Below are 24991 nucleotides of genomic sequence, written 5' to 3' on the forward strand. Positions count from 1 at the left end.
AGGAGACCAACTCATACTGAAATATTTTTAACAACAGCTTGTGTTAGTTACAAAGGGGAGGATTTCAAATCATTAGCATATGCTCTTAGAGGCAAGTTTTTTGCCATTCCCCTCATGCACAGCAAAGCAGGGGGACATTCTATGAACGGACGCAGAGAAGCCAACTTTGGAAAGATATCTTTGGGGATTCTAGCATCATAGGTCTACGAAAACAGGGCTTAGCTATGATCTTGTACATAACATGTTTTCTTTATCAAATCAGAAATCCTAACTGTTGCACTAGATATGCAGACATTTGCAGTGGAAAAAAATATTATATTGCATTGCATTATTGCTATAGCACTTTCCTCTTGTTGAGATCACAAAGCACTTGGCAGGTCAGTGCTCACATTCTCAGGTGAATGGATGGGAGGAGGGTGTCAATGACAGTGTTCTCACTTAATGTTCGGTATTGGTGTCTTGCGTGGTGCTAAGTAAATGTGTTTCAAACTGAATGTCAGTGGCATATCAGTGTATTTTGGGCATGCGATTTACTGCAAAGGATTGGGAGCATAGATTTGCAAACAAAATATACAGACCAGTCAGGGTTATGGTCTTAGAGCTCCTGGGGTCTTGGTTATAGTAAAAAGCAGAAATGTATGGTTCTTTTGTACTCAAACAATTGTTGATGAACCCAGTTTAGTTCACAATCTGTATATATGTACTGACAAGCAGCTACCTCCTATGCAGTTTTACGGAAAGAATTAGCTATCAGATGTAGGTTCATATTGACTGAGGTTTCTCCTTCGACTGTTCAACTGGAGTTTCAGTTGTAATAAGCCAAGCTCAGTCTGTGGACTGCCCAATGTACAATGCAGAGGCACTGAAGAATATTCTTCTGGTCACTTGTACCCAGGGTAGTGCTCAGCAGTCACCGCTAATATGGCTAGGCAATATGGTTAGGTTGAGAACTTGGGCAGCTGCAGTTTTCTGTGCTCCTTGAAGTCTGGACATTGATTTTCTAGTCTGAGAGATGTTAAGGTCGCCTCAAATGAAGAATAGTGCAGGTTCTGTGCTTCTTCACTTCCTCAATCCATTCAGTCTGACAAATTAATTTGATCAATGCAAGTTGATATCTGGATGAAGGGTGCCTTACCAGTGAGTTTACCCAAGCATAGTCAATTGACAACTGGTCTGCAATTAACTGTGGCAGCCTGGCCGGGTCCCCATTTCTTTGGAATAAGTTTAATATATGATCTTTTCATGACACTTGAAAATTCAGGAGTTGATTGGTAAGATCCGATTATCTTCCTGGCCGGCATAGCAACAGAGGACTAGAGTAAGAATGGTTGGAAAATGTGTGGTTGATCAGAAAATGCTCGACAGACAAGGGTCAGTTTGTGGGTTTAATTAGGTTGTAATTTTATTTTTGTCTCAGTGGACTAAATGAGCAAACTATTAGTCAAGCGCTCAGGATAGCCACATCTGATGGGGAAGGCTATGAGTGGGCACAGCTTGGCTTAAGCGGGAGCACACTTGAAGGTTAGTAACTTGCTTGGCAATATGGTTTGCTAAAGTATCACTGTTCCAGAGAGTATTATACACTTATTAATGCACTTGTAGGTTTACCAATTTGATTTACTTTTTTCTTGGGCATGTGGCCTCCAAGATGCATTGCGCATCAAGGAACCTCTTGGAATGAGTTTATCAAATTTCTTCCAGTATGCAATAGGAATGGTTATTTAAGGACTTGTACAATATTAAATTGCTGTGGGAATGGTCATTGTGAAATAGAAATGCAATGGTCACTTCATGTGAAAATAATATTTTCAGTGACCAAGATTAGGAATGGTATGCCAAGGGATGGCCATTTGAATGGGTGGGACTCAAAACAAACTGACAGAATCCAAGTGGTTCAATGCTGGGGCAAAAACAGGAGAAGACTGGTGTATGGCTAGTCTAATGATCCACATGCAAAGGAGCAGTCTGGCGTATGGCTAGTTTATTGAACCACATACAAGGAATGTAGTATGCAGATGTTTTAGTGGTGAACAGAAATCAGCACTATATGGGGATGCTCTACAGATAAGGGGGAATGAGACAAATGGTTGTAGATAGGAAGCATCAAAGTAGCACTGATTCAGATTCCCAAAAGATGAAGTGCCTCATTACGTGTACAGCGGTCCATGGACTGCCGTACCTGTGGTGGCGGTCGGACCCCCACAACCCTGGTGGTCCAACCTCCACATTACAATGCTGGCGGTCGAACTGCCAGCACACCGCCCCCACCACCAGGATCAGAGATTCCGATGGGCTGGCGGAAGTGAAAGCCGTAGTCAGCCACGGCAGTGCCGGGTTTGGCACCAAACTGCTGATCACGACTTTCCTTTCCGTCAGCCTTTTCAGGGCGGTGTCCCCCCCATGAAAAGGCTGACAGAAAGGCAGAGTTGGGGCCACAGGGAGCCCCTGCACTGCCCACCACCATGTTGTGGGCAGTGCAGGCTTCCCAACCCTCCCAGTCAGAAACACTCTGAATCCGCACTCTCCACCATGGCAGACATTGTGTATTCCGAGTGTGCTGTTTGCAGCAACATCGGCCTTGGCTCATTCTCAGAGCCGAAGCCAATCCTGTTGCACTGTTTCCGCCGGCCAGCCTGGCGGAAACATCTTAATACAGCAGTGGGAAGGCCGCTGGCTTATATCATATTGGCAATCTGGCGGTCGAACTGCCTAAATCATAAAGAGTCCAGAAGTCCTTAATGTCAGATGCAGAGAAGGTATTTTTGTGAACCACTGCTAATCCTCCCAGAGTATTCCTAGGAGTTATTTTTCTGAAGAGGATATCACCAAGTAGAACAGAGGGGCTGGGACAACATTCTGAACTGGGGTGCAGGCCCACGGTATAAGCTCGCTAAGATTATAAAGTTTTAAAAAAATGAATAAATAAATCAAAAGAAAATTCTGGTGTACTGAATAAGTGAGTGTAAATAAGCAAACAAAAGTAGGGAGCAAGTATTTGTAGGATGAGATGGTAGTTTTGTGCTGTGCAAACATGTATTTCAATTGTGCATTGTGAGAAATGGGGTCTCTACTTGGCAGTCGGTTTGCACCCTGTCCAAGTAGGGACCCTCACTCTAGTCAGGATAAGGGAGATACCTGCTCAGAAAACCCCTGCTGAACCCCTTGGCAGCTTGGTACGAGCAGTCAGGCTCATCTCAGAAGCAATGTGTAAAGCATTTGCACATCACACACAGTAATAAGTGAAAACACTACAAAAGGACACCACACCAGTTTTAGAAAAATGGCCAATATTTATCTGTGTAAAACAAGACGAAAACAATAATATCAAACATACAGTGTTAAAGATATGAATTTTGCAAGATTTACTCAAAAATACAATTCCTTGAAGTCGATAGCTCCACCTGGGGCTATCACGGCGTCGTGATCAACAAAACCAACAGTTTAGGCCAGCTGTGGTGTTGCAGGCCAGCTACGATATCGTAAAGACCCACAAAACAGTACCTTTGGAACTGCAGAGCGTCGTGATCCTCACGGTGAGCTCCGGAGACGCTGATGTTGCATTGTTGGTTCTGGAGTCGGTGTGGGGGTCATCAGGCCCTTGAAGTCACACGCGTTGCAGATCGAACTCCGGGCTGATGAAGTCAGGAGCGCTGGCATGGATGGCGTCTGGGCTGCAGTGCGAATCGGGGCGATGAGACGTGCGGTGCCCACAGGTCACGGTGCAGGCAGCAGCTCGGTGACAGCGTCCAGCGGAATTGGTGAGACCTGGGCTGCAGTGTGAAGCGGGGCGGTGCGACGTGCGTGGTGTCACCAGGTCACTGTGCAGGCAGCGTTGTCGTTGTGGCTGAAGCGAGTCGTCGGTGGGCCTACGCTGGTGGTGTGGAATGAGACAGTGATTTGTGACCATCACGAGCGGTGTCCACAGGCCACAGTGCAGGTAGGGATGCCTGGTGATGACAAAGGAGTCGATGGTGCTAACGTCAGTGGACTGGGGCTGCGGTGCGGGTTTGTGTACTTCACAAGTGGTGTCCATAGGCCATGGTGCAGGCATCTGCGCCGGTGTGAGCAGGAGCGTTGTCGTCGAGGGGATGCCCAGGCTGCAGTGTGAGCAGGCAATGCCGGAGTGCGGGAACCACAGGTCGCGGTGCGAGCAGCGGCTCGCTGAAGTCATCCAATGAAGGCGTCAGTGACACCAAGGTCGCAATGCGAAGTGGGACAGTGTGGCTCCGTGCTGCTTTGGCAGGTCACGGTGCAGGCCAGCGGCTTAAATGGCGGCGGCGCAGTGGTTTCTCCTATTGAACAGCACAAACACACAGTTCCCAGTGCTGCAGATCGAGGAAACTGAAGTATTTGGTGTCCCTCAGACTTTCAATAGGAGGCAAGCTCTACTCCAAGAACTTTCTCAAGCAGGTCACACAGCAAAGTTCACCCTTTGCACTCTTTTTAGGCAGAAGCAGCAACTGCAGGACAGTCCGACAGAGCAAACCAGCTCTTCTCCTGGGCAGAGGTTCCTCTTGATTCCAGAAAGATTCTAAAAGTCTGGGGTCTTGGGTCTTCTTCTTTTAACCCATTCTGCTTTTGAAGTTGGCAAACTTCAAAGCAAAGTCTCAAGTGTTTGCAAGATCCTTCCTTGTCCAGGCCAGGCCAGGCCCCCAGACATACACCAGTTTGGGGACTGCATTGTGTGAGGGCAGGCGCCTCCTTTCAGGTGCAAGAGACCACTCCTCCCTCCACTCTAGCTCAGATGGCTCATCAAGATATGCAGGCTACACCCCAGCTCCCTTTGTGTCACTATCTAGAGGAGAGGTGTGAACAGCCCAACTGTGAAACTGACCCAGACAGGGAATCCACAAACAGGTAGAGTCGGTTTAAGCAAGAAAATGGCTAAAAGTGGCATTTTCAAACTCACAATCTAAAAACCAACTTTACTAAAAGATGTATTTTTTAATTGCGAGTTCAGAGACCCCAATCTCCACATTTCTATCTGCCCTAAAAGGGAAACTGCGCTTTAACGTTACTTAAAGTCAGCCCCCCATGTTAACCTATGAGGGAGATAGGTCTTGCAACAGTGAAACCTGAATGTGTCAATATTTCACTGTTAGGACATGTAAAACACAACAGTACATGTCCTACCTTTTAAATACACTGCACTCTGCCAATTGGGCTACCTAGCGACTACCTTAAGGGTGCCTTACATGTACCAAAAGGGAAGGTTCGAGTCTGGCAAATGGGTACACTTGCCAGGTCGAACTGGCAGTTTATGAAATTGTAGGTATGTACACCATAGACACGAGATCATCTAAGTACCTTTTTTCTAAAAATTTAGATGGTCAGTGAAATTAGTCGTTAATGTGCTATCCGCAATTAAGGCAATTGCTCCTCTTAAAAGGGTTTCTAAATAAATACCAATTTTCAGCAAGCAATCTGAGAAGCTTTTGCCACCCAGGAAAAAAACAGGAAAGCCCGCTGGCTTCAAAACGTTCTTTCAAATTAAATTTAAATAGCCAGCATCTTTGGGTCCAAGCTTTTTCAGTCATTTGGTAATCAATATGTTAGAATTGGTTTTCTCAATCACAAAGATGGAAATTAAATTTTATACAATAGAAAGAATACCTTTTACAAAATTCAGAATTCATAAGCCTCTGTAAACAGCTATTAAAAATGTAAGTTGAATGACAAACACTTAAATTTCCACAAAATGCAAAAAACACACATTTTATTTTGATTTCCCTAAAGCAATATCTGCTGTTATCATAACAGGTTCCCTGTAATGTGGCAATTCTTAACTTTCATTAAGATCAAATATGCACAAAGCTCCACTATCAGTGTTACCACCATTTTGCTTCTTTCTTGGGCTTAGATTACATAATTGCGTATTGCATACACAGTTTCTTAAGTTCCACCCACACAAACTAATAAAAATGCTTTTCATCTCTAAGATACATATATTTGACTCATCACGAATGCTGGAAAAGTGGACCAAGTGCATAAAATTCTGGTCCAGTGCTCCACTGTGTCTGGAGGCGATTTTGCTCTCCTAAATTTGGATACACTTATCTGGCACTTTGCCCCCAAAACAATACTCAGGCTAGAAATAGAGCAACACCTTCCATTGATTCCTATATTTATTCTCTCCAGAAACTCAGTCAAAGTGTGGTCATGTATAAGGTCCTCTTTACATTATTTTATAATAGTAGCTATAAACCAAGCTACCATTTAACAATACAGTATATTTTATCTAAGTTACAAAAATCTTTACTTTCTTACGGACAACAATCCTTGCTTTTTTGCAAGCTGTAAATGCATATGCTTTAAACAGCCACTGCCAGAAGCAATACATTTTTAAAATCCTGTTGGTTCAATTAAATAAGAGCTGTGTAATAAAGACAGTAGGGAATTATTTGCTCAATTGCTTTGAGTGGGGCACTTATTGAACATTTTTGGGTTGCCTTGGCTAAAATTTGATAAATATATGTTACCAAAAACAAAAAAAAAGAGACTAGGGGATAACCCAGTTAATGACAAAGGTAGTCAATGGCTGATAAGTGGCCTCTGTGTCAAAGGTCTAGTCCAGAGTTGGTCATAACCTTGTATAACAGCATCCCATCTAACAAGGTAAGTACTATTAAGCATCTCTCCATCCACAGTTGGATATGCCTACTGATAATGGACACTCCAGTTTAACGGGGTGAGTCATTGATGATAGCCACTGTGGTTGAAATCGTTGAGAAGAAGTGAAACTAAAATATCCTCCATGGAAGGCATTTTGGAATAAGAGAAGGGTCAAATAGCAAAGGTTAACCTTTAAGTAGGCCACTCAGACTACATGATCACAAGCATGAATTGATGGTGCAGAATGGTACATAATGTGGCACATCCATCCCAGGTCAGGATCCTGGGGGCCTCATTTCTCCATGAAATGGAAGTCAGAAGTCTAGAGCACACATCTGTGTAACCCATGCAACAAGATGGTCAACCAAGGACCACAAGTATCCAAAATCGTGGGATGGTACACTTTTGGTAGATGTGGAGGGTACACTTCTGGGAGATGCGAAGGATACAGAACTGCAGAATCACAGCAGCAGTGGGGGAAAATGCCTACTCCTGTATAGGACTGCAAGAGTTATAAGTGATCAAGAGAGAACTGTTGGCACATGGTCTTGAAGCCAGTACTGACATAAGTAGAGCTTGCACTGCAGTTGATTTCCGATGTCAACAGTGGTGTAATATGTGCCTCCTAGTAGTTTAATTATATCAGTTATGTATAACAGGTGAATTTCAGTATTTTTTGGTTTTAATAGAATAGTTTTTTATTAAAAGACCTACGTATAAATCTATATTAACCCTTATGTTTTTCAGTGAATTGCTAACGTTTTTTTCAACACAAGTTAAAATCTTACTCCCTTATGTACAACCACTTCACCACTTCAGCCTTCGTTTTTTTCAATGAATTTCTATATTTAATGTAAAGTAATATCTTATTAAAATAAGTCTGCAGCCCTGTGGCCAACACCATTGCGGGTGGGCAACCCCCTACTGGCACGATCAATGGCCATCCTTGGAGTAGGGTTGGCCGCAGGATCTAGCTACGCCCAACCCTGCAAGGATGGCCAATCCCCACAGGCTGTCAAGGCACCATCCACATACTTTCACTCCACACCCCCCAGCCCCCCTCCCACAGTCCCATGCGACTCTTGTGGGAGCACAGAGGTCCGCACTGGCTCAGAGAGTCCTGCAAGACAGATAGGCAGAAAAATATATATAGACTTACATTTTGGCTCTAGTGAGCACCAAAGGGAACAGGGTATCCCTACCTACCCCCATTACTTCTTTTCTTTTTACATTTCATAACACAGGGACATTATGGTCCTGATTACGACCTTGGCGGAGGGAATTACTCCATCACAAAAGTGACAGATATCCCGCCTTCCGTTTTACAAGTTCCATAGGATATAATGGAACGTGTAATACCGCAGGCGGGATATCCATCACGTTTGTGACGGCGTAATCCCCTTCGCCAAGGTCGTAATCAGGCCCTATATTTCAAGTTCCAGAAAGACAATGAGAGCGCCCAGTCCTGCAGTCCAGCCGACAGGGAAATAGGCCCTCGCAACCCTTTAAAATGCTCCAATTTTGTTTTTAATCTGCAGTCCTGCTCGACTTCTGCATGCATTCCATGGGATGAACTGTATCAACATCTCAGAAGTGCTAACCTATCTTTTTGATGCCCATATGACCCGCTAAGGGAACTGTATGGGCTAACTACAACAGGAAATTCCTATGCAGCTGAAACACTACCAGCCTTTTGCTGGGTCCTGGTTCAGGGTCAGTGGGCTCCCTGTACAGGAGTCCATCTTCAAAAGCTACCTTGTGCTCTCCACCTGGTCCTGGCCAATCTTCAGCAGGCCCACAAGTGTAGGACACTCAGCCTGTGCCTTCAAACACTCCTCCCCGGACAGGCCCCTTCCTCAAGCAGCTCCTGCAGCTCCAGCAGGGATTTATACTCCAACACCTTATCTTCCTTTCAATGCTCATGCTCCTTTCCAATTGGAGCAGGAGGTATGACACCAGAACTGCTGCCTTATTAGAGTCTGCCCTTGAATCATGTTCTGGCCTACTCCCCTCTAGTCTCTCTTCCACTAGAGTGGTCCCCTCCTCAAAGGGAAGCTGGTTTACAGTCTGTGCCCTGATGAGCACAGCAGATGAAGTTCAGGCCATATAGGCCTCTGGCCCTGATACTAGCCTGGGTTCAACGAGATTATTCCCCAAAACGCACCCAGAGCCCTGCTTTTCTGGCACCCCCATATCAACCATGTCCTTCTTACCATTCACCTCTACCTCCACTCTGGCAGGAGGGTACTTCATGTCATTACTGCTAGCTACCAGCCTATAACCCTTGGAACCAGAGGGGATTTCCTCTGGTCTGAGATATTTCCACTCAACAATAGTACTGTGGCACCAATATCCCTTATGGCAGGAACCTTCCTTCCATTGAAACCAGTCACACTCATACACCCCCTTGAGTATGGGTGAATATGCTTAAGGGCCTCTAGATCTAGTTCCCAAATATCCCTAGTGACTAAGTTAAACTCAGTTGAGTCTCCTGCTATTTCTGGCTCCACTGAAAGAACACTTGCTGTCATGGGTGCCGCTGGCACCGCATCCTTTACTTGGCAGTCATTTTTTAAGTGTCCCCCTCGGATACACGAAAAGCATTTCACTATCTTGGGAGTGAAAGAAACCTTCCCTCCACCCCTTCTGCTGCTGACTAGGGACCCTGCCCCCCTTGGACTTCTGTCCTGACTGAGACCCTTAGGAACTATTCTGGCTATTTCCTCTGGTTTAGGACCAGGCTTCCGAGTTTACCTGCCCACTGGGCTTGGAACTGTGATGTCCCAGCCCCTTGGTCACTCTGTTGGCAAGACACTTGTCAGCCAACATTGCAAGTGGTTTGGATCCATCTCAGTAAGGTCAGGCAAGTACTGTATGAGAGGGTTAGAGCACTCTTCTCCGAGATGCTCTGCAATCATTATCTGATTTTGGGGCTTGTAATAACTTGTATCCATCCCTTTCTCCCACTCACTTCAGTCACACACCATATAGTGGATCCAGTTCTCAAAATTGACCACCAACTGCTTTCTTGTTCTCACTAAACCTCATGTAAGTACTAGGTTGGCTTCGCTCCAAACCATCTAATCAGAGCATCCTTCATACATTTGTAAGTCAGACTGTCCTTCACAGGCATCCTTTCAACGACCTCAGTCCCTTCCGGAGGGAGGTGAGTCAGAGTTGCTGCCCTGATTGTTTGTTTAGACAGTGAGCCTTACAACAGAGTTCAAAAGTATGGATTCAGAGGAGCATATCTGTGCTTGGGGCATACATATGTATCAATTCCTTTGCTACCTTGGTGGTGTTCCCCTCAGACTTGGAGTTGGACTCACTATCACCAGAGCTGACCACTTTCTCTGCTGCCGACTTGAGCTTCTCTATTTCCAGGGCTATCCGATCCTTCTCCAAGTCCCGATCTCTTTCCTTCTCCTGTCCCTCCCTTTTCTTTTCCTTCTAAGCCCACTCTTCTTGTCTGTTCCTTCGACGCTCCTCATCTGCCTGGTGAGCCATCTTTAGCTGCTTCAGTTCAAATTCCCTTGACTTCTCCTCTGCTAATTTCTTAGCTTGCTGGATTTTCAGGGTCTCTGCTAGGTAAGTCCCTCCAAAGAAGGCGAATACTCAGGTAAAGGAAAAGTTAACTCTAGAGACAGGGGGAGGAAAAGGTCTAAGGGAAGGTCTAGGGGAAAGCCTAGGGGAAGGCATAGGGGCAGGTCTAGGGAAAGCCTGCATTAAAGGACTTAAGGTTTGTGACATCAGTGCTGTCCTGTAAATGTTCCACTCTCTCCTCACTCTGCACTGCAATGGCCTCTCACTCCATGCATTTCCCTATGTGGGTAATCAGTGTTCCCTTTCCTTAGACCTTGGTAGTCTCCACCCCCTGTAAGCAAATGTTAGCTTTAATTCATCTATGGACAGGTCCTGCAGTTCAGATTCCATTCAGTGCTACCTGCCATTTTATAATGTAGCTTATTACTGGTATCAGTGTCCACTTAGTCTGAAATCTAGTGATTAAAACACCATTTGCACACCAATGTGACAGACACGTTCATGGGGCACCAGGGCAGTCTGTGTTTCTAGGAGCTGCATCAATAGGAGCTGTTGCCCGCTGGTAACCCTAAGCGACAGTAGTACTGTAAAGTATTTTAATATACACATGATAAATATACTACAGATAAAACTAAGATACATAGTAAAAAACAGAAGCCTCGACAACCCACCGTGCCAGAGCTGTAAACCCAAACAGTAACAGAGCGTCTAGACACTAAGCCCAATAAAAACACATAAAACATTGCATTGTACAGACCACATTGCACAGGGCAACTCTTCAAAGCAAAAGCAATTGTACCCATAATTCTACTCTAGTGTTAAGGTTTCAGCAATTGAAATGAAGTCATATGTTTCTGGTCCACCCACTGTCTCACCACCCAACAGAAGTGCCCACCTCTCTTGGCGAGGACACCACTCTAGTGGTGTCAGGGATCTGGATAGGGGAGCCTAGTGTCTTGGCACAGTTACTGGTGTCCAACTAGTCGAGTGGCTACTGAGCTAGCTGTAGGAGGGTAGTGGCTGGCCAGGGTGCCAGTCCACCCGGATACCTTCAGATGACTCAAAAAAGGTGGGGGTTTGAACCACAGAGTCCACTGGTCACAGACCAGATTTTCTAACAGCTTGGCACCCACAGGGACAATGCTACCAATGTAGGACAAAGCTGCAGAATATGCAAGTGGACCAAGTGTTCAAATGGTAAGTTCTTCAACAGGTTACTCTTCCCCCTGCTACAGATGGCAAATGGAAGCACCCACATGCTCCCACATCACAGGAAAGGGGTTGGGAGAAAAACAGTCTCACCTTCAATGACAACATGGAGTATCCCTAGTCTCCTTCGATGTTGATGTGCGGCAAGTTTCCTTTTCTTGAACAACTCTCTGAAGTCTCCTTGTGTCCCAAATGACAGCATAGCCTCCACAACCCTCAGACGGTCTCTGTTCCGATGCCCGTTAAAGAAGCTGCAGCCCAACTCCCTCCATCAGACTGCCAAATTCCTTTCACCTGTAATCCGTCACAGAGAAACCTTCTCAAGTACAGACCCTATCCCCGGGTCTGTAAGAAGAATGACAATCCAATCTTTGGACGCCATTCATAGATCTTGGCCTCCTTAGAGACCCCTTGTGGGAGATTTGTCAGAAAAGAGAACAGCCTTGAACAATCAAATGGCTGAGGAAGCCAGATTTTTATCATTTCCTGAGTGACAGGCTAATCTAACCAGAGAGTGTGCTACTTTTAAATTCTGGGTGCTCCCCCAACTCTGAGGTATAACTCCTGCATGATCAGTCCATGTTAAAAGGGCCCTCCCAGTCGCTTGGTAATCGTCTGCCGTATCCCCTTAAGAGAAATTTTAATTAACTCTAGACCAGGAGGCCCTGGCCATCACCCAGGAGAAATGGGGATGGCTGCCCCACCAGAGGGAGGCTTACCTAAATATAGATATATAGTGCCTACCCCAACCCACTAAGCTTCTACTAAGAATAGGGAGGGGCAAAGGGGAGCTGGAATGTCCAGAAGAACAGATACCAGCTCAGCTCACATTAAGTAAAATGGCTCACCATTCTCACCCAGTGAACACGCTGGCTTTCAATACACACATTCCACACACCTCAAAGGCAAAAAAGAACCAAGGTAAAGGAGACTTCACAGGCTTTACCAGGAGGGAGCTGGTATACAGACCCTACTAAAGGGTACAGTTTTAAGGTACCTTAGAGTATAGATTAATGCTGCCACCACTGTCATTCTACCACATCCTGAGTAGAGAGGGCACTAGCCACTCTCTGTAAAAGAGGGGTGCATTATACATGTCCCCGCAACCTCAGAGCCAAAGTTTAGGATCTCCTTCCATGTAAACAAGAAGAACTTCAGTGGACACCTGTGTGATTGTCATGTTCACTGAGGTAGAGATCAAGAAAACGTGCAGTCATTTGAAGTGAGTTGCTAGGAGATCAACATAGAACAAGGAAAGCACATTCTCAAGATCCATGCAGAAGACTTCCAATCCTAAAACATGTAATAATGGATACCTGGCATAAGACTTACTTATCACTAGGGGAAACAAAACAGGGATGCCCCAATGTCAGAAACTATCCGATGTATACATTGAACCCTTAGCACAGATGTTATGATCAGATTTGGGAGTGATCCTGATTAAATACTTTGACTATGAAAATGACAGCGTGTTCTTTGTTAATTTGCCCCTGTATTACGGCTCAAACCATTTCACAGGTAGACAAACTCAGAGATGAGTTTGGCCAGATGTGTAGGTATCTTGTGAACAAAAACAAGTCTAATGTCACACTTTGGAAATCTGCCTTATAATCACTTCAGCAAGTGGGAGATATTAGATTACAAAAGATTTAAACACTTGGACAGCTAATACAGAGACTGTCAGAGGAAAACTGAGAACATTCTGAAGCTAAGGTGCATTCCCCTTCAGCATTTATGGCAGAGTCACTCTAATGTAACGTCAACTATTCTGCAAGAAAATATGTATTCCTTACAATGCATTTATATTTTAGCTTTAAAAAGGGGTACTAGCACTGCCAAACCTATAAACATATTGTTGGCCAATACAATTAAAAATATAAAGTCAATAATTAGAGTTACAGACAAAATGGTATTAGATTTGTTGTCATTATCCAATCTTGCATTGCGGTGGTAAGGTGTTTGTATCTAAATATTCAGCACCTATGTTTTTTAAGAAAGTGAGAATAAAGGTACTTCAGTGTGCCGCTAGCTTCTGGTGTGCTATTAGGAGAGCAGCAGGAGTTTCTGTCTATCAAATCAAATCATTAACATTTATAAAGCGCGCTACTCACCCGTGCGGGTCTCAAGGCGCTAGGGGGGAAAGGGGGGGTTATCGCTGCTCGAACAGCCAAGTCTTTAGGAGTCTCCGGAAAGCGGAGTGGTCCTGGGTGGTCCTGAGGCTGGTGGGGAGGGAGTTCCAGGTCTTGGCCGCCAGGAAGGAGAAAGATCTCCCACCCGCCGTGGAGCGGCGGGTGCGAGGGACGGCAGCAAGTGCGAGGCCAGCGGAGCGGAGGGGGCGGGTGGGGACGTAGAAGCTGAGGCGTCTGTTGAGGTATTCCGGTCCCTTGTTGTGGAGGGCTTTGTGTGCGTGGGTGAGAAGACGGAAGGTGATCCTTTTGCTGACTGGGAGCCAATGCAGGTGTCTCAGGTGTGCGGAGATGTGGCTGTTGCGGGGTACGTCGAGGATGAGGCGGGCCGAGGCGTTTTGGATGCGTTGCAGGCGGTTCTGGAGTTTGGCTGTGGTCCCGGCGTAGAGGGTGTTGCCGTAGTCCAGGCGGCTCGTGACGAGGGCGTGGGTCACGGTTTTTCTGGTGTCGGCGGGGATCCAGCGGAAGATCTTACGGAGCATGCGGAGAGTGAGGAAGCAGGCGGAGGACACGGCGTTGACTTGCTTGGTCATGGTGAGAAGAGGGTCCAAGATGAAGCCGAGGTTGCGGGCGTGGTCTGCGGGGGTCGGTGCGGTGCCGAGGGCCGTGGGCCACCAGGAGTCGTCCCAGGCGGACGGGGTGTTGCCGAGGATGAGGACTTCCGTTTTTTCAGAGTTCAGCTTTAGGCGGCTGAGCCTCATCCAATCTGCGACGTCCTTCATACCCTCTTGAAGGTTGGTCTTGGCGCTGGCGGGGTCCTTGGTGAGGGAGAGTACAAGTTGGGTGTCGTCGGCGTAGGAGGTGATGATGATGTCGTGCTTGCGTACGATGTCGGCGAGGGGGCTCATGTAGACATTGAAGAGTGTCGGGCTGAGCGATGAGCCTTGAGGTACGCCGCAGATGATCTTGGTGGGTTCTGAGCGAAACGGAGGGAGGTAAACTCTTTGGGAGCGGTTAGCGAGGAAGGAGGCGATCCAGTCCAGGGCCTGGCCTTGGATCCCGGTGGAGCGTAGGCGGGTGATTAGGGTGCGGTGACAGACGGTGTCAAAGGCAGCCGAGAGGTCGAGGAGAATGAGGGCGACTGTTTCACCGTTGTCCATCAGGGTTCTGATGTCGTCTGTGACTGAGATGAGGGCGGTTTCCGTGCTGTGGTTGGTTCGGAATCCGGTTTGTGAAGGGTCGAGCAGGTTGTTGTCTTCCAGGAAGGTGGTCAGCTGTTTGTTGACGGTCTTTTCTATTACCTTGGCTGGGAAAGGTAGAAGAGAGATGGGGCGGAAGTTTTTCAGGTCGCTTGGGTCAGCCGTAGGTTTCTTTAGTAGGGCGTTGACTTCAGCGTGCTTCCAGCATTCGGGGAAGGTAGCAGAAGAAAAAGAAGAGTTGATGACGGTCTGGAGGTGCGGGGCGATGATGTCGTCGGCTTTGTTAAAGATGAAGTGCGGGCAGGGGTCCGAAGGGGCGCCGGAGTGGATAGAGTTCATGATGGATTTGGTTTCTTCCGTGTTGATGTGGGTCCAGTTGTTGAGGGTGATGTCCGGGGAAGCGGGTTCAGTGGTGTATGGTTGGGTCTGGTGTCCGAAGCTGTCGTGGAGGTCGCTGATCTTGCGATGGAAGAAAGTGGCGAGGGATTCGCACAAATCCTGTGAGGGCGTGACGGCGTTGGCGCTGGCGCTGGGGTTGGAGAACTCTTTGACGATGCTGAAGAGTTCTCTGCTGTTGTGGCTGTTTTTGTCTAGTCTGTCGGTGAAAAAGTTCCTTTTGGCAGTGCGGATCAGGTGGTGGTGTTCGCGTGTAGCGTTCTTGAGGGCGGTCATGTTGTCAGCGGTGTGGTCCTTGCGCCAGGCCTTCTCAAGGGCACGACAAGTTTTCTTTGATTCTTTGAGGGTGTCAGAGAACCAGAGAGGTTTTTTGGTGTTGGTCTGTCGATCCGTGCGTTTGAGGGGAGCAAGGTTGTCAGCGCAGTTGGAGATCCAGTTTGTGAGGTTGAGAGCTGCGTCGTTGGGGTCGGTGGTGAGGGTGGGTTGGTTGGCGGCGAGAGCGGAGAAGAGTTGCTCTTCAGGGATCTTGTTCCACTGTCGATGAGGGATGGGTTGAGTGCGGAGGTGGGAGGTCTCGCGTCGGAATGTGAAGTGGACGCAGCTGTGGTCGGTCCAGTGTAGGGCAGAGGTGTGGCTGAAGAAGACGTGTTTGCTGGCGGAGAAGATAGGGTCGAGCGTGTGTCCGGCGATGTGGGTGGCGGTGTTCACCAGTTGTTTGAGGCCGAGGTTGTCGAGCAGGGTGGTGGTGTTGGGGTCGTTGTTTTGTTCCAGATGGAAGTTGAGGTCGCCTAGGAGGATGTAGTCCGGTGAGGCGAGGGCGTGCGGGGAGATGAAGTCGGCGATGGCGTCGCTGAAAGAGGCGCGAGGTCCGGGAGGACGGTAGACGAGGGATCCTCTGAGGGTGGTCCTTGGGTCGGTGCGAATCTGAAAATGCAGGTGTTCAGCGGCGAGGGGGGGGTCTTCGGTGGAGGTGGTGACGCTGATGGAGTCTTTGAAGATGATGGCGACACCTCCTCCTACTTGGTTGGTGCGGTCTTTTCTGGAGATCTTGTAGCCTTCGGGGATGGCGGGTAGCGATGTCTGGAGCAGAGGAGGCGTTCATCCATGTCTCCGTGATGAAGGCGACGTCCGGGGCTGTGGAGTCCAGGAGGTCCCAAAGTTCAACGGCGTGCTTGTGGACGGAACGAGCGTTGATCAGGATGCACTTGAGGTGGTTGATGGCGCGTGGGCTTGTGGTCGTGGTAGTTGCGTGGTGGAAGATGCGTTTGCAGGAGTTGCAGGCGAAGGGTCCATGGGTGCGTTTGGGGTGAGCTAGGAAGCAGGTTTTGGAGCGCCCTGGGTTGAGGGCGTGGAGGGTGGTGGGGTCGTAGCGGATCAGCGGGGCTTGGGGGAGCTGGGGACCAGGGGTCGTGGCGCTGGGCGCGGGCCAGGCGCGGACGGGCGCAGACGGGCTTTCCTCTGGCACGCCTCTGGCGCGCCCGCTGCGCAGTCGCGCAGCGGCCGCCATAAGAGGTAGGAGGGGGGGGAGGGGTCAGCTGGGGGCGAATGGGAGCTGGGGGGCGGGGGCGTGCAGGAGGTCGCGGCGGGAAAGCGCGAGGGAGGGGGGGGGGACAGGTAGAGTGAGAGGAGCTGGGGGAGGGGGTTTAGGGTGGAGGAGGGTGAGTGTTAGGAGGTTTGGAGATTAGGGAGAGAGATAGGAGTAGGGTTGTGAAGATAGGGGAGGGGGGGTTGTAGAGGTGGGTGAGGGAGAGAGGTAGAGTGAGAGGATAGGGAGATAGGTAGTAGAGGGGGTGGCGGGAGGGGGGGAGAGATAGAGAAATAGATAGAGAAAATAGATAGAGAAGTCGATAGATAGGGAAATAGATAGATAGACAGATAGGTAGGTAGGAGGAGGTGGAGAGTGGGGGAGTTAGATAGTGAGATAGGGAGCTAGAGAGATAGGAAGATAGGAGGAGTGAGGGAGGTAGATAGCGAACGGGTTAGCTAGGGGTGAGAGAGGGGGAGGCGAGTGAGGGAGGGGGATGAGGAAGGAGCAGGAGGGCAGGCTCGGGGGAAGAAGACGGAGGAGGTAGAAGAGCCGAAGACAGGAGAACAGAAGACAGGAGAACAGAAGACAGAAGAACAGAAGACCGGAAGAGCAGAAGACCGGAAGAGCAGAAGACCGGAAGAGCAGAAGACAGAAGAACAGAAGAACAACAGAGAAGAACAGAGAAGAACAGAGAAGAACAGAGAAGAACAGAGAAGAACAGAGAAGAACAGAGAAGAACAGAGAAGAACAGAGAAGAACAGAGAAGAACCGAGGAGAAGAACACAGAAGCACCGAGAAGAACAGAGAAGAAGAACACAGAAGACCGGAAGAACACAGAAGAACAGAAGGGAAGAACAGAAGAACAGAAGAACAGAAGAACACAGAAGAAGATTGCAGAGGGGGAGCGAGGAGGAAGAGACAGAGAGGAGGAATGGGTTTCAGCAGCAAAACTAGAAAAATCCCGGTGCTGTGTAATGTTTGTGAAGCCATTAGCATCCCACCTCACACAGTGGGTTGTTTGAAATGGGATGATATGCTGGGAGAAAACAAATTTAGGATATGCAAGAGTGGAAAATATGCAATGGGCGGTCAAAACTTAAATACGTTCAGTTCAGAATGCCATAGGAAAGAAAGGCAGATCAGTGATAATATACTGAAAAACAGTGGTGATAAATGTATTTATGAATAAATGGACAATGTTGCTAAATCAAAATATTGTTTTCCAACAGTAAAGAGTTCAGACATGCCGTGGTGGCTTACCTTCTACCACAGTCCTGACTGCACTTTCTTGCAGTGCTGTTCTAAAGGTGTCAAATCCAAAGACCTTCTTGAGTGTTTCCATGACCTTATCATTCACTTTGGAGGAGGAAGCGCTGGCGTTCATCTTGAACAGGAGATAAGGTCTGAAGAGATGAGACAGAGTGCTGCTTAAGGCAAGCTCGATAGATTAGCTTGGTGACTGAAGAAACTTCCTCTGCCGGTCAGTTACATGTGCTCCAGGACCTACCATGTATCAGCAATCACAAGGATGTTGTTGCCACACATTTAACCAAGAACTGCTGTCATTTTGATGGCTACAGTACCCAAGTGCCTTTATGATTAACAGCAATCAGCGTAAATTACAGCCGTGGTCTGAAGTCCTCGCATCACCAAGTGTATCGTTGCCGCATGGTCGGTCAGTTTAGAGACAATCCTCCAAGACACAAAAGAATGCCGCTCACAAAGGACAAATCCTGGGGTCCACGAGATGATAACTTTGGTGCTAAGAAACAACAAATAAGTCTCTACGGGAGACGTTTAGGTTTTCCAGTACCTAACATTCTGTCTTGCACGGCAGCAGCGTCATTCTAAAACTAAGTAAGAAGTGATGTGACGTGGTTCTTTCGAAGTCCCTCACTGTGCTCCCTTTCGCTGTACTGAAGGATATCTCACTGCCACTGCTCTTTGCGTCTAGCTCATGTATCTCATTTGACTTCACAGTTCCTTTGCTATTTTCTGTGCCACTCTGTTGTCTATCCCCCTCTATGTACGCATCAGTGTCTCTAGCTTCAGCTCTTTGATGTCTCTCCCTTCCGAACAACACTGTTTGCGCCTTCTCTCACCTAAATATTTTTCCCAGATTCACCTGTTCTCTATCTTCACTAGTACCCCAATTTTCTATACTTGCGTGTGTTCTCTGCTTAAGTATTTGGAAGCCCTGCCTCGATGTCTCCCTCCCCAGCCCTTTTCTTCAATCTGATCACCAACCCTCACCGCCTCCCAAACACAAACGTCCTTCTCTCGTGATCTTCTACTAGTGCTTCACTTAAGTTACCTCCTAGGTGTCTCACCTACCTCTATTTTTTGGGGCGTGCTTTCCTGACTGCTTTTCAATCATTCGTTAGTGCTTCCCTTCCCTGTTTTGGTTTACCCCTGGAGTTTCTATGCCGTGGGTACTTCTGTTCCTGGTCTCACTTCTCCCTTAACATCTCCTCAGTTCTGCTGGTCTCTCCTCTTTCTGTTAATCTCACCGTGAGACACCCTGCTCTCTCGACTTTCTGTTAATTTTCCCTGGTGTTATGCTTCTTTTCTCTGCCTCTTCTCGAGTCTCACCTCTCTCTCCCCCCAAAAGCCCCTTCTCCCTTTAGGTCGATCCCAGCTGCTCACAGTTTTCTAGATCTCGCTATTTTGGTCTGTTCAAGAAACTCGCTGTCTGCCTTGATCTCTAGTCTACCTCTCGTCTAACTCTTCAGTCTTTCCTGTCCCCAATATCTCCGTGGTAACCTCCTTTCTGTTTCCCTAGTGCACTCCCTGCCCGGTCTATAACTCCCCTCTTCTTTGAGTCTCGTACTTTCCCTTAACTTCGCATGAACTTCAGCTCAGTCCAGCCCGTTTTGATGATGACACATTATGCTGAAAGTAATCCCCATCGGTTGCGTCTCTCTCCCAGCTCCGTTTCCTACCCTCCTCTCGCTCAGTGACAGCCGCCGGTTCATCTGGGATCCAGTAATCTCAGCTCTACCGGCATCGGCGGCGTGGAACAGCGCCCGTGCCCATAAAGAGAAGACTGGAGGGGTAGACATAGAAGAGGGACACTTTCTCCTGTGATATGCAAGTCGGCCATCTTGTAATAGGGTTACAGTCTGAAATGAGGGCAGCCGATAACAGTTGGCGTTGACTGTAAAATTTCCTAGCTATCGTGAAGGAAACTTTCAGTTCTGTTAGGGACACGGAGGCGAGGTTTATGCAGTCCTTTCTTCACTTTTATTAATATAGCAATTTCAAAGTTAAACCATAGAAATAGGAAAAACATCTGACTAAACTACCAATTCCCTGATGCTTGCTCGTTGTCATGGTAACCGATGACCAATCCTGTCCATGACTGATAACCATATAACTGTCAAACCACCCTAGTCCTTCCTCTTCTTCACTGTAGGAAGCTAAGTTCGAGCAGCCACAATCCGACTTGCCATCTCCTGGAAAAGAAGAAAACGTGAGAGATCCATCATCCACTAAACAGGAACGCATACTCTCATGTTAGCCAACCAAAGTCAAAGGGAAGAACGACTTGGAATAAGCAAGAAACAAACCATTGATAAGCCATATATAAGCATACTTGAATACAACTACTAGTCATAAATATCCACATAGAATCACAATCAGAAGAGAAAAAATCCATCACAGTATGTCGTAGAATAAAAGGAAAATACACCTATGAAATTAGCAATCCTCCAAATTACTTCTTGATGAAAAAAAACACTCCCCCGGAAACAACACCCCCAACTACGGGGTGGGAATACTGAAAGTATGAGGGGGGGATAATCCTCACCTCCGTGTCATTAATAGAATTTAAAGTTTCCTTCACGATAGCTAGGGCATGTTACATTCTATAACAGCACCAGAGGCGTGGATTATGCAAATTCAAAGCTTACTTACCACCAAAGATGTGGCTTGGTGAATTGGTTTAAAATAGAACTTCTTAAAAAACGATTCTGAAGACCAGTCGGCCACATTCATGATATCCTCCAATCTACCACCTACCTGAATAGCTTTAGAGGCCATCGCTCCTCTGGTAGAATGGGCACCAAAAACTCATACATCAATGCCTGCTTCTGTCATAATCCATCTAACCCACCTAGCAATCGTGGGCATAGACACCGCTCTAAAGGGTTTCTTAATGGTGATCAGTAATTGCCTCTCACCTGGAAGCCTGTTATCCTCCGTCATTTCCTCATATGCTTTCAGACACCTCGCCACACAAAGCTTGGAATGAGACTCAAAAGTAGGATAAGATACCGACCTGGTACATGTTTTCATCCTTCTCGAGATTGTAAACGTTACCCCTCGGGTGTAAAAACCCTGGCCGAAATGTCCAAAGCCCAGACATCCTAGACCCTTTTGCAGGAGACCAGACATAATAAAATAGCCAATTTAGCTGAAATCTCATTTCTAGAAAGAAAACAGTTATCCTGCCAGGATGAAATAAAATTTAAAACTGTATTAACATCCCACAAAACTGAGTATCTGGGGGCGGGAGGTCTAGACAGTCTAACACCTTTGAGAAGTTTGCTCACCCAGGGATGCTCACCCACCGGTAAATTGTTGACTTGGATGTGCCCTGCCGAAATGGCAAACCTGAACAAGTTAATGGTATAATAGGCTAGTCCTGATCTATAAAGTTCCATCAGAAAGTTGACTATGAAAGTGACAGGTGCCCCCATGGGATCCACCTGACGTTCCAGACACCAACGTGACCATCAATTCCAGGCCAATCTATAACTCTTAACTGTGCCTGGTGCCCAGGAAGGCTTGATAAGGTCGTTAGCGTCTTGTGAAAGCTGCACGTCTTGCCAACTTCCCCGGAAATCCTCCAAGCCATGATGGTGAGGTTCCCCTTAAGCACTAGAGGGTGTTTGCAACCCAACGGGCCCCGAAGGATCCCTGGTGACATTGATAACTTCAAAGGAGCCATCCACGACAGCTCTAGAAGGGTGGGGAACCAACCCTGTGCCTTCCACACCGGAGTAATTAGTACCATCGACGCCTTCTGCCTGCTGACCTGTGCTGCTACCCTCGGAATCAAAAGAAATGGAGGGAAAGCATAGCCTTGAAACCCTGACCAGTCCTGTAGAAAAGCGTCCACCTCCTCTTCTTCTGGATCTGGTCTCCAGCTAAAAACCGTGGGAAGCTGGGCATTCAACCTGGACGCGAACAAATCCACCTCACAACGATCGCAACGCGCCATCAGCGATTGGAAAAAGTGGCGGATCCAGACGCCAATCGCTGAAGTCCCCGAGGTGACAGGAGTTCCAGTCCGCCACCAAATTCTGTTGACCCGGAAGATACTCCGCCGTCACCGTGATCCGCTTTTCCAGGCAATATTGCCAAAAATCCTTGGCCAGATCCGCCAGGACTCGGGAACGTGTGCTTCCCAGCTTGTTGATGTACTGGATTGTGGACATGTTGTCCATTCTCAACAGGACACAACAAGATGCTTTGTCCCGTGTTAAAGAACGGATCGCAAAAGAACCCACTAGGAGCTCCAAACAATTGTTGTGGCGATCCAGTTCCTCCAAAGCCCATAGACCCCCCATGGAGATCTGCCCACATCTGGCACCCCAGCCCGTCCTGCCGGCGTCTGATTCTGTTATCATATCCAGAAGGGATCCAAAGATCGCTCTCCCGTTCCACGCCTCCATGTGATTCAACCACCAAGATATCTCCAGCCTGGCCTCCGGAGAGAGTTCCCCCAGCTCCGAGTATGTGAGGCCCTTCTGAAGGTGAGCCGCCTTGATTTGTTGGAGGGCCCTGTAGAGGAGGGGACCAGGGAAGATCGCCTGAATGGACGAAGATAAAAGACCCACTGTCCTGGCAATCTGCAGCAGGGAAATCCTGTCCCTCCTGATCACTCTTGCAAGCTCCTTCTTGATTTTGGAGATCTTGCTCCCTGGAAGGCTTAGAGTGGCCGAGACTGTATCTATCAGGAAACCCAGGAAAATCGAGGACTGGGATGGGCACAGCATAGACCTGTCCCTGTTGATCACAAACCGAAGATCCTGAAGCAGCACAATAGTTGTGTTCAAGTAAATCACCAGCTGTTCCCGTGACTGGTCCATCAGGAGGATATTGTCTAGGTAAATAATCAACCTGATGCCCTGAGTGCTCAGAAACTCTACTACCGGCCTTATCAGCTTCATGAAGCACCAGGGAGCTGAAGAAAGGCTGAACGATAGGTACTGGAACTCGTGAATCCGATCCTGCCACTGAAATTACAGGAAATGCTGATGTGGTGGGAAAATGGGAACTGTCAGATAGGCGTCCTTCCTTTAGGTCCAAACTCCAAACAGACCAACCAATCCCCTAGGAGCAATAAATCCCTGAGGAGATGGATACCCTCCGTCTTGAAATGACAGTAGACTATCCACTTGTTGAATTCCCTGAGATTTATCACAGGACAGAACCCCTTGTCCTTCTTCTCGACAAGGAAGATGTTTCTCAAGAAACCCCTCAGGCACAGGGACGACTGAACTATGGCCCCTTTGCAAAGGAGCTGTTGAATCTCCGATTCTACCAACTGGGACGCTTGCAAATTGAAATGAATGGGGCGAGGTGAAGCTCGTTGAGTCGGTGAACCGTAAAACTCTATGTGGAAACATATGATGGTCTCTAGTACCCAGGGGTCTGAGGTAATCCATTCCCAGCTCCCTACAACCAATGCCAATCTCCCTCCTATTTCTAGAGGGAAAAAGGGGAACGCTTATCACCAGCTCCTCCTGAGGCACTGAAGCCTCCTCTGGCCATCGGGGAAGGTCTACCTCTCGTGGCACCCCTGTTGGGAAAAATAGTCCCTTGTCTGCCCTCACTTCAGTCGTAGTTCTGGCGGGGTCGGAATCTGGAGGGGCCTGATTGAGAAGTACAGCTGGAGGAGCGACCCCTGCCTCTTCTGGCCCCTTGGAAAACCTTCCCCGGGAAGATCTTCTCCATGGACGACTGCACCTTATCTAATGCAGAAAAAGTCGCCACGAATTTCCCCAGCTCCTTAACAAACAGGTCGCCGAAGAGATTGCCTTGTGCTACTGCTCCCGCCTCCGAGCTGGACAACTCCCCCAGTTTGGGGTCAATTTGTATCAGTAAAGATCTACGCCTTTCAGCCAAGATGGCGCAATTAGCATTACCGAGCAAACAGACTGCACGCTGCACCCACCCCACTACAATGTAAATCTGCGAGGAGACCCTGGAAAGTTTGGAGGCCTCCGCCAATTCGATACTCTTAGTGATTGGGCCCAGGACATCCAAGAGTTTATCCTGGCAAGCCCGCCAGGACCTATCTATACCCTTCTTCGGGTCACGCATATACCTTGAAAAGAATGTACATAATTTAGGGTCACTGGAGGGGGTTACCGCAACTTTGTCCTCCAGAGCCGGTCTAGGGCATTCCGCCCGCAAACAGGTTCTCACTTCCTTGTCCAGAGGATTGCGAATGGCCTTGGCAACATAAGCCACCACCTTAGCATCTGGCACCCACTCAGAAGACCTGGGGTGATATATGTCCTCAGGTTCGAACATGTCCGACTCCTCTGGCCTGTACTCCTCGAAACTAGAGGTAGTCATCGATGGGCGCTAAGGCCTGCCCAAATCGTGCCCCTCATCCAATGATCCCTCATCATTGGAGTCCCCCCGCCCGATCGGGGAGATACTGGAAGAGATCCATATCCAGGTCGGCCGTGCCACCATTCTCTCCAGGTAATACATCCTCCCGGCAGGGTGTATATTTTAACATGCATGCACTCTTGTGAAACGCCTTTCACCGTTTATCAAAGCCCTCGAGGTGCCCCACGTCACGTTTCATTGGTTTCGAGGAGGAGGTCCTAGTAGCGTGGCTGGGACCGGCCCCTACATCCCCTAACATGCCTGGGTTGTTGGACACCTGGTCCATAAGCTTGTCCATCCTGTCCTGAAGGGGGCCGATGGCCTTCGCAATGGCTTGCAAAAGGATACAGTCCACTGCGGGAGGAGGATGACGCTGGGATGGCCAAACCACCTCCGCAGACGGGAAAGGGGTATAAGCATGGTCCTCCCCAGGATCCCTGACGAAAGGGGCTGAGACAAATAAAGTGTTTTCCCAATAATACCAGTAAAGCAGGCTGAGGCCAATAAAGTCTATTCCAAAGAATACCAGTAAAGCAGGGGTGGGAGCAACAGAAATAACCCTACAATGTACCAGGGTAGCCCCCTCGCTATGCTCCCAGTACCACAAACGTCACAGTAGAAACTCCAGCACCGCCGGGTGAAACAGCATTCCCACACTGGGTTATTCTAAATGCCAAGCCAAACCTGCCCTTACCACATGCATGGTGTCAGCAAGGGTTGGGAGGGCCAAAAAAAGAACAGGACCGCAG

The 24991-nt window shown here is 48.1% G+C and overlaps 1 protein-coding gene across 1 annotated transcript in view; it reads right to left on the bottom strand.

Moving 5' to 3' along the window:
- RECQL5 (RecQ like helicase 5) overlaps positions 1-19637 on the bottom strand; it is a 461944-nt gene extending 442307 nt beyond the window's left edge. Inside the window, exon 1 of the mRNA XM_069200163.1 lies at positions 17874-19637. Within this exon, the coding sequence (XP_069056264.1) occupies positions 17874-17997 (124 nt within the window). The 5' untranslated portion in view covers positions 17998-19637. The remainder of the gene's footprint in view (positions 1-17873) is intronic.
- Between the last annotated feature and the right edge of the window lie 5354 nt (positions 19638-24991).

The sequence above is a fragment of the Pleurodeles waltl genome, chromosome 7 (assembly GCF_031143425.1).
Source record: "Pleurodeles waltl isolate 20211129_DDA chromosome 7, aPleWal1.hap1.20221129, whole genome shotgun sequence".
In the NCBI taxonomy this organism is placed as follows: Eukaryota; Metazoa; Chordata; class Amphibia; order Caudata; family Salamandridae; genus Pleurodeles; species Pleurodeles waltl.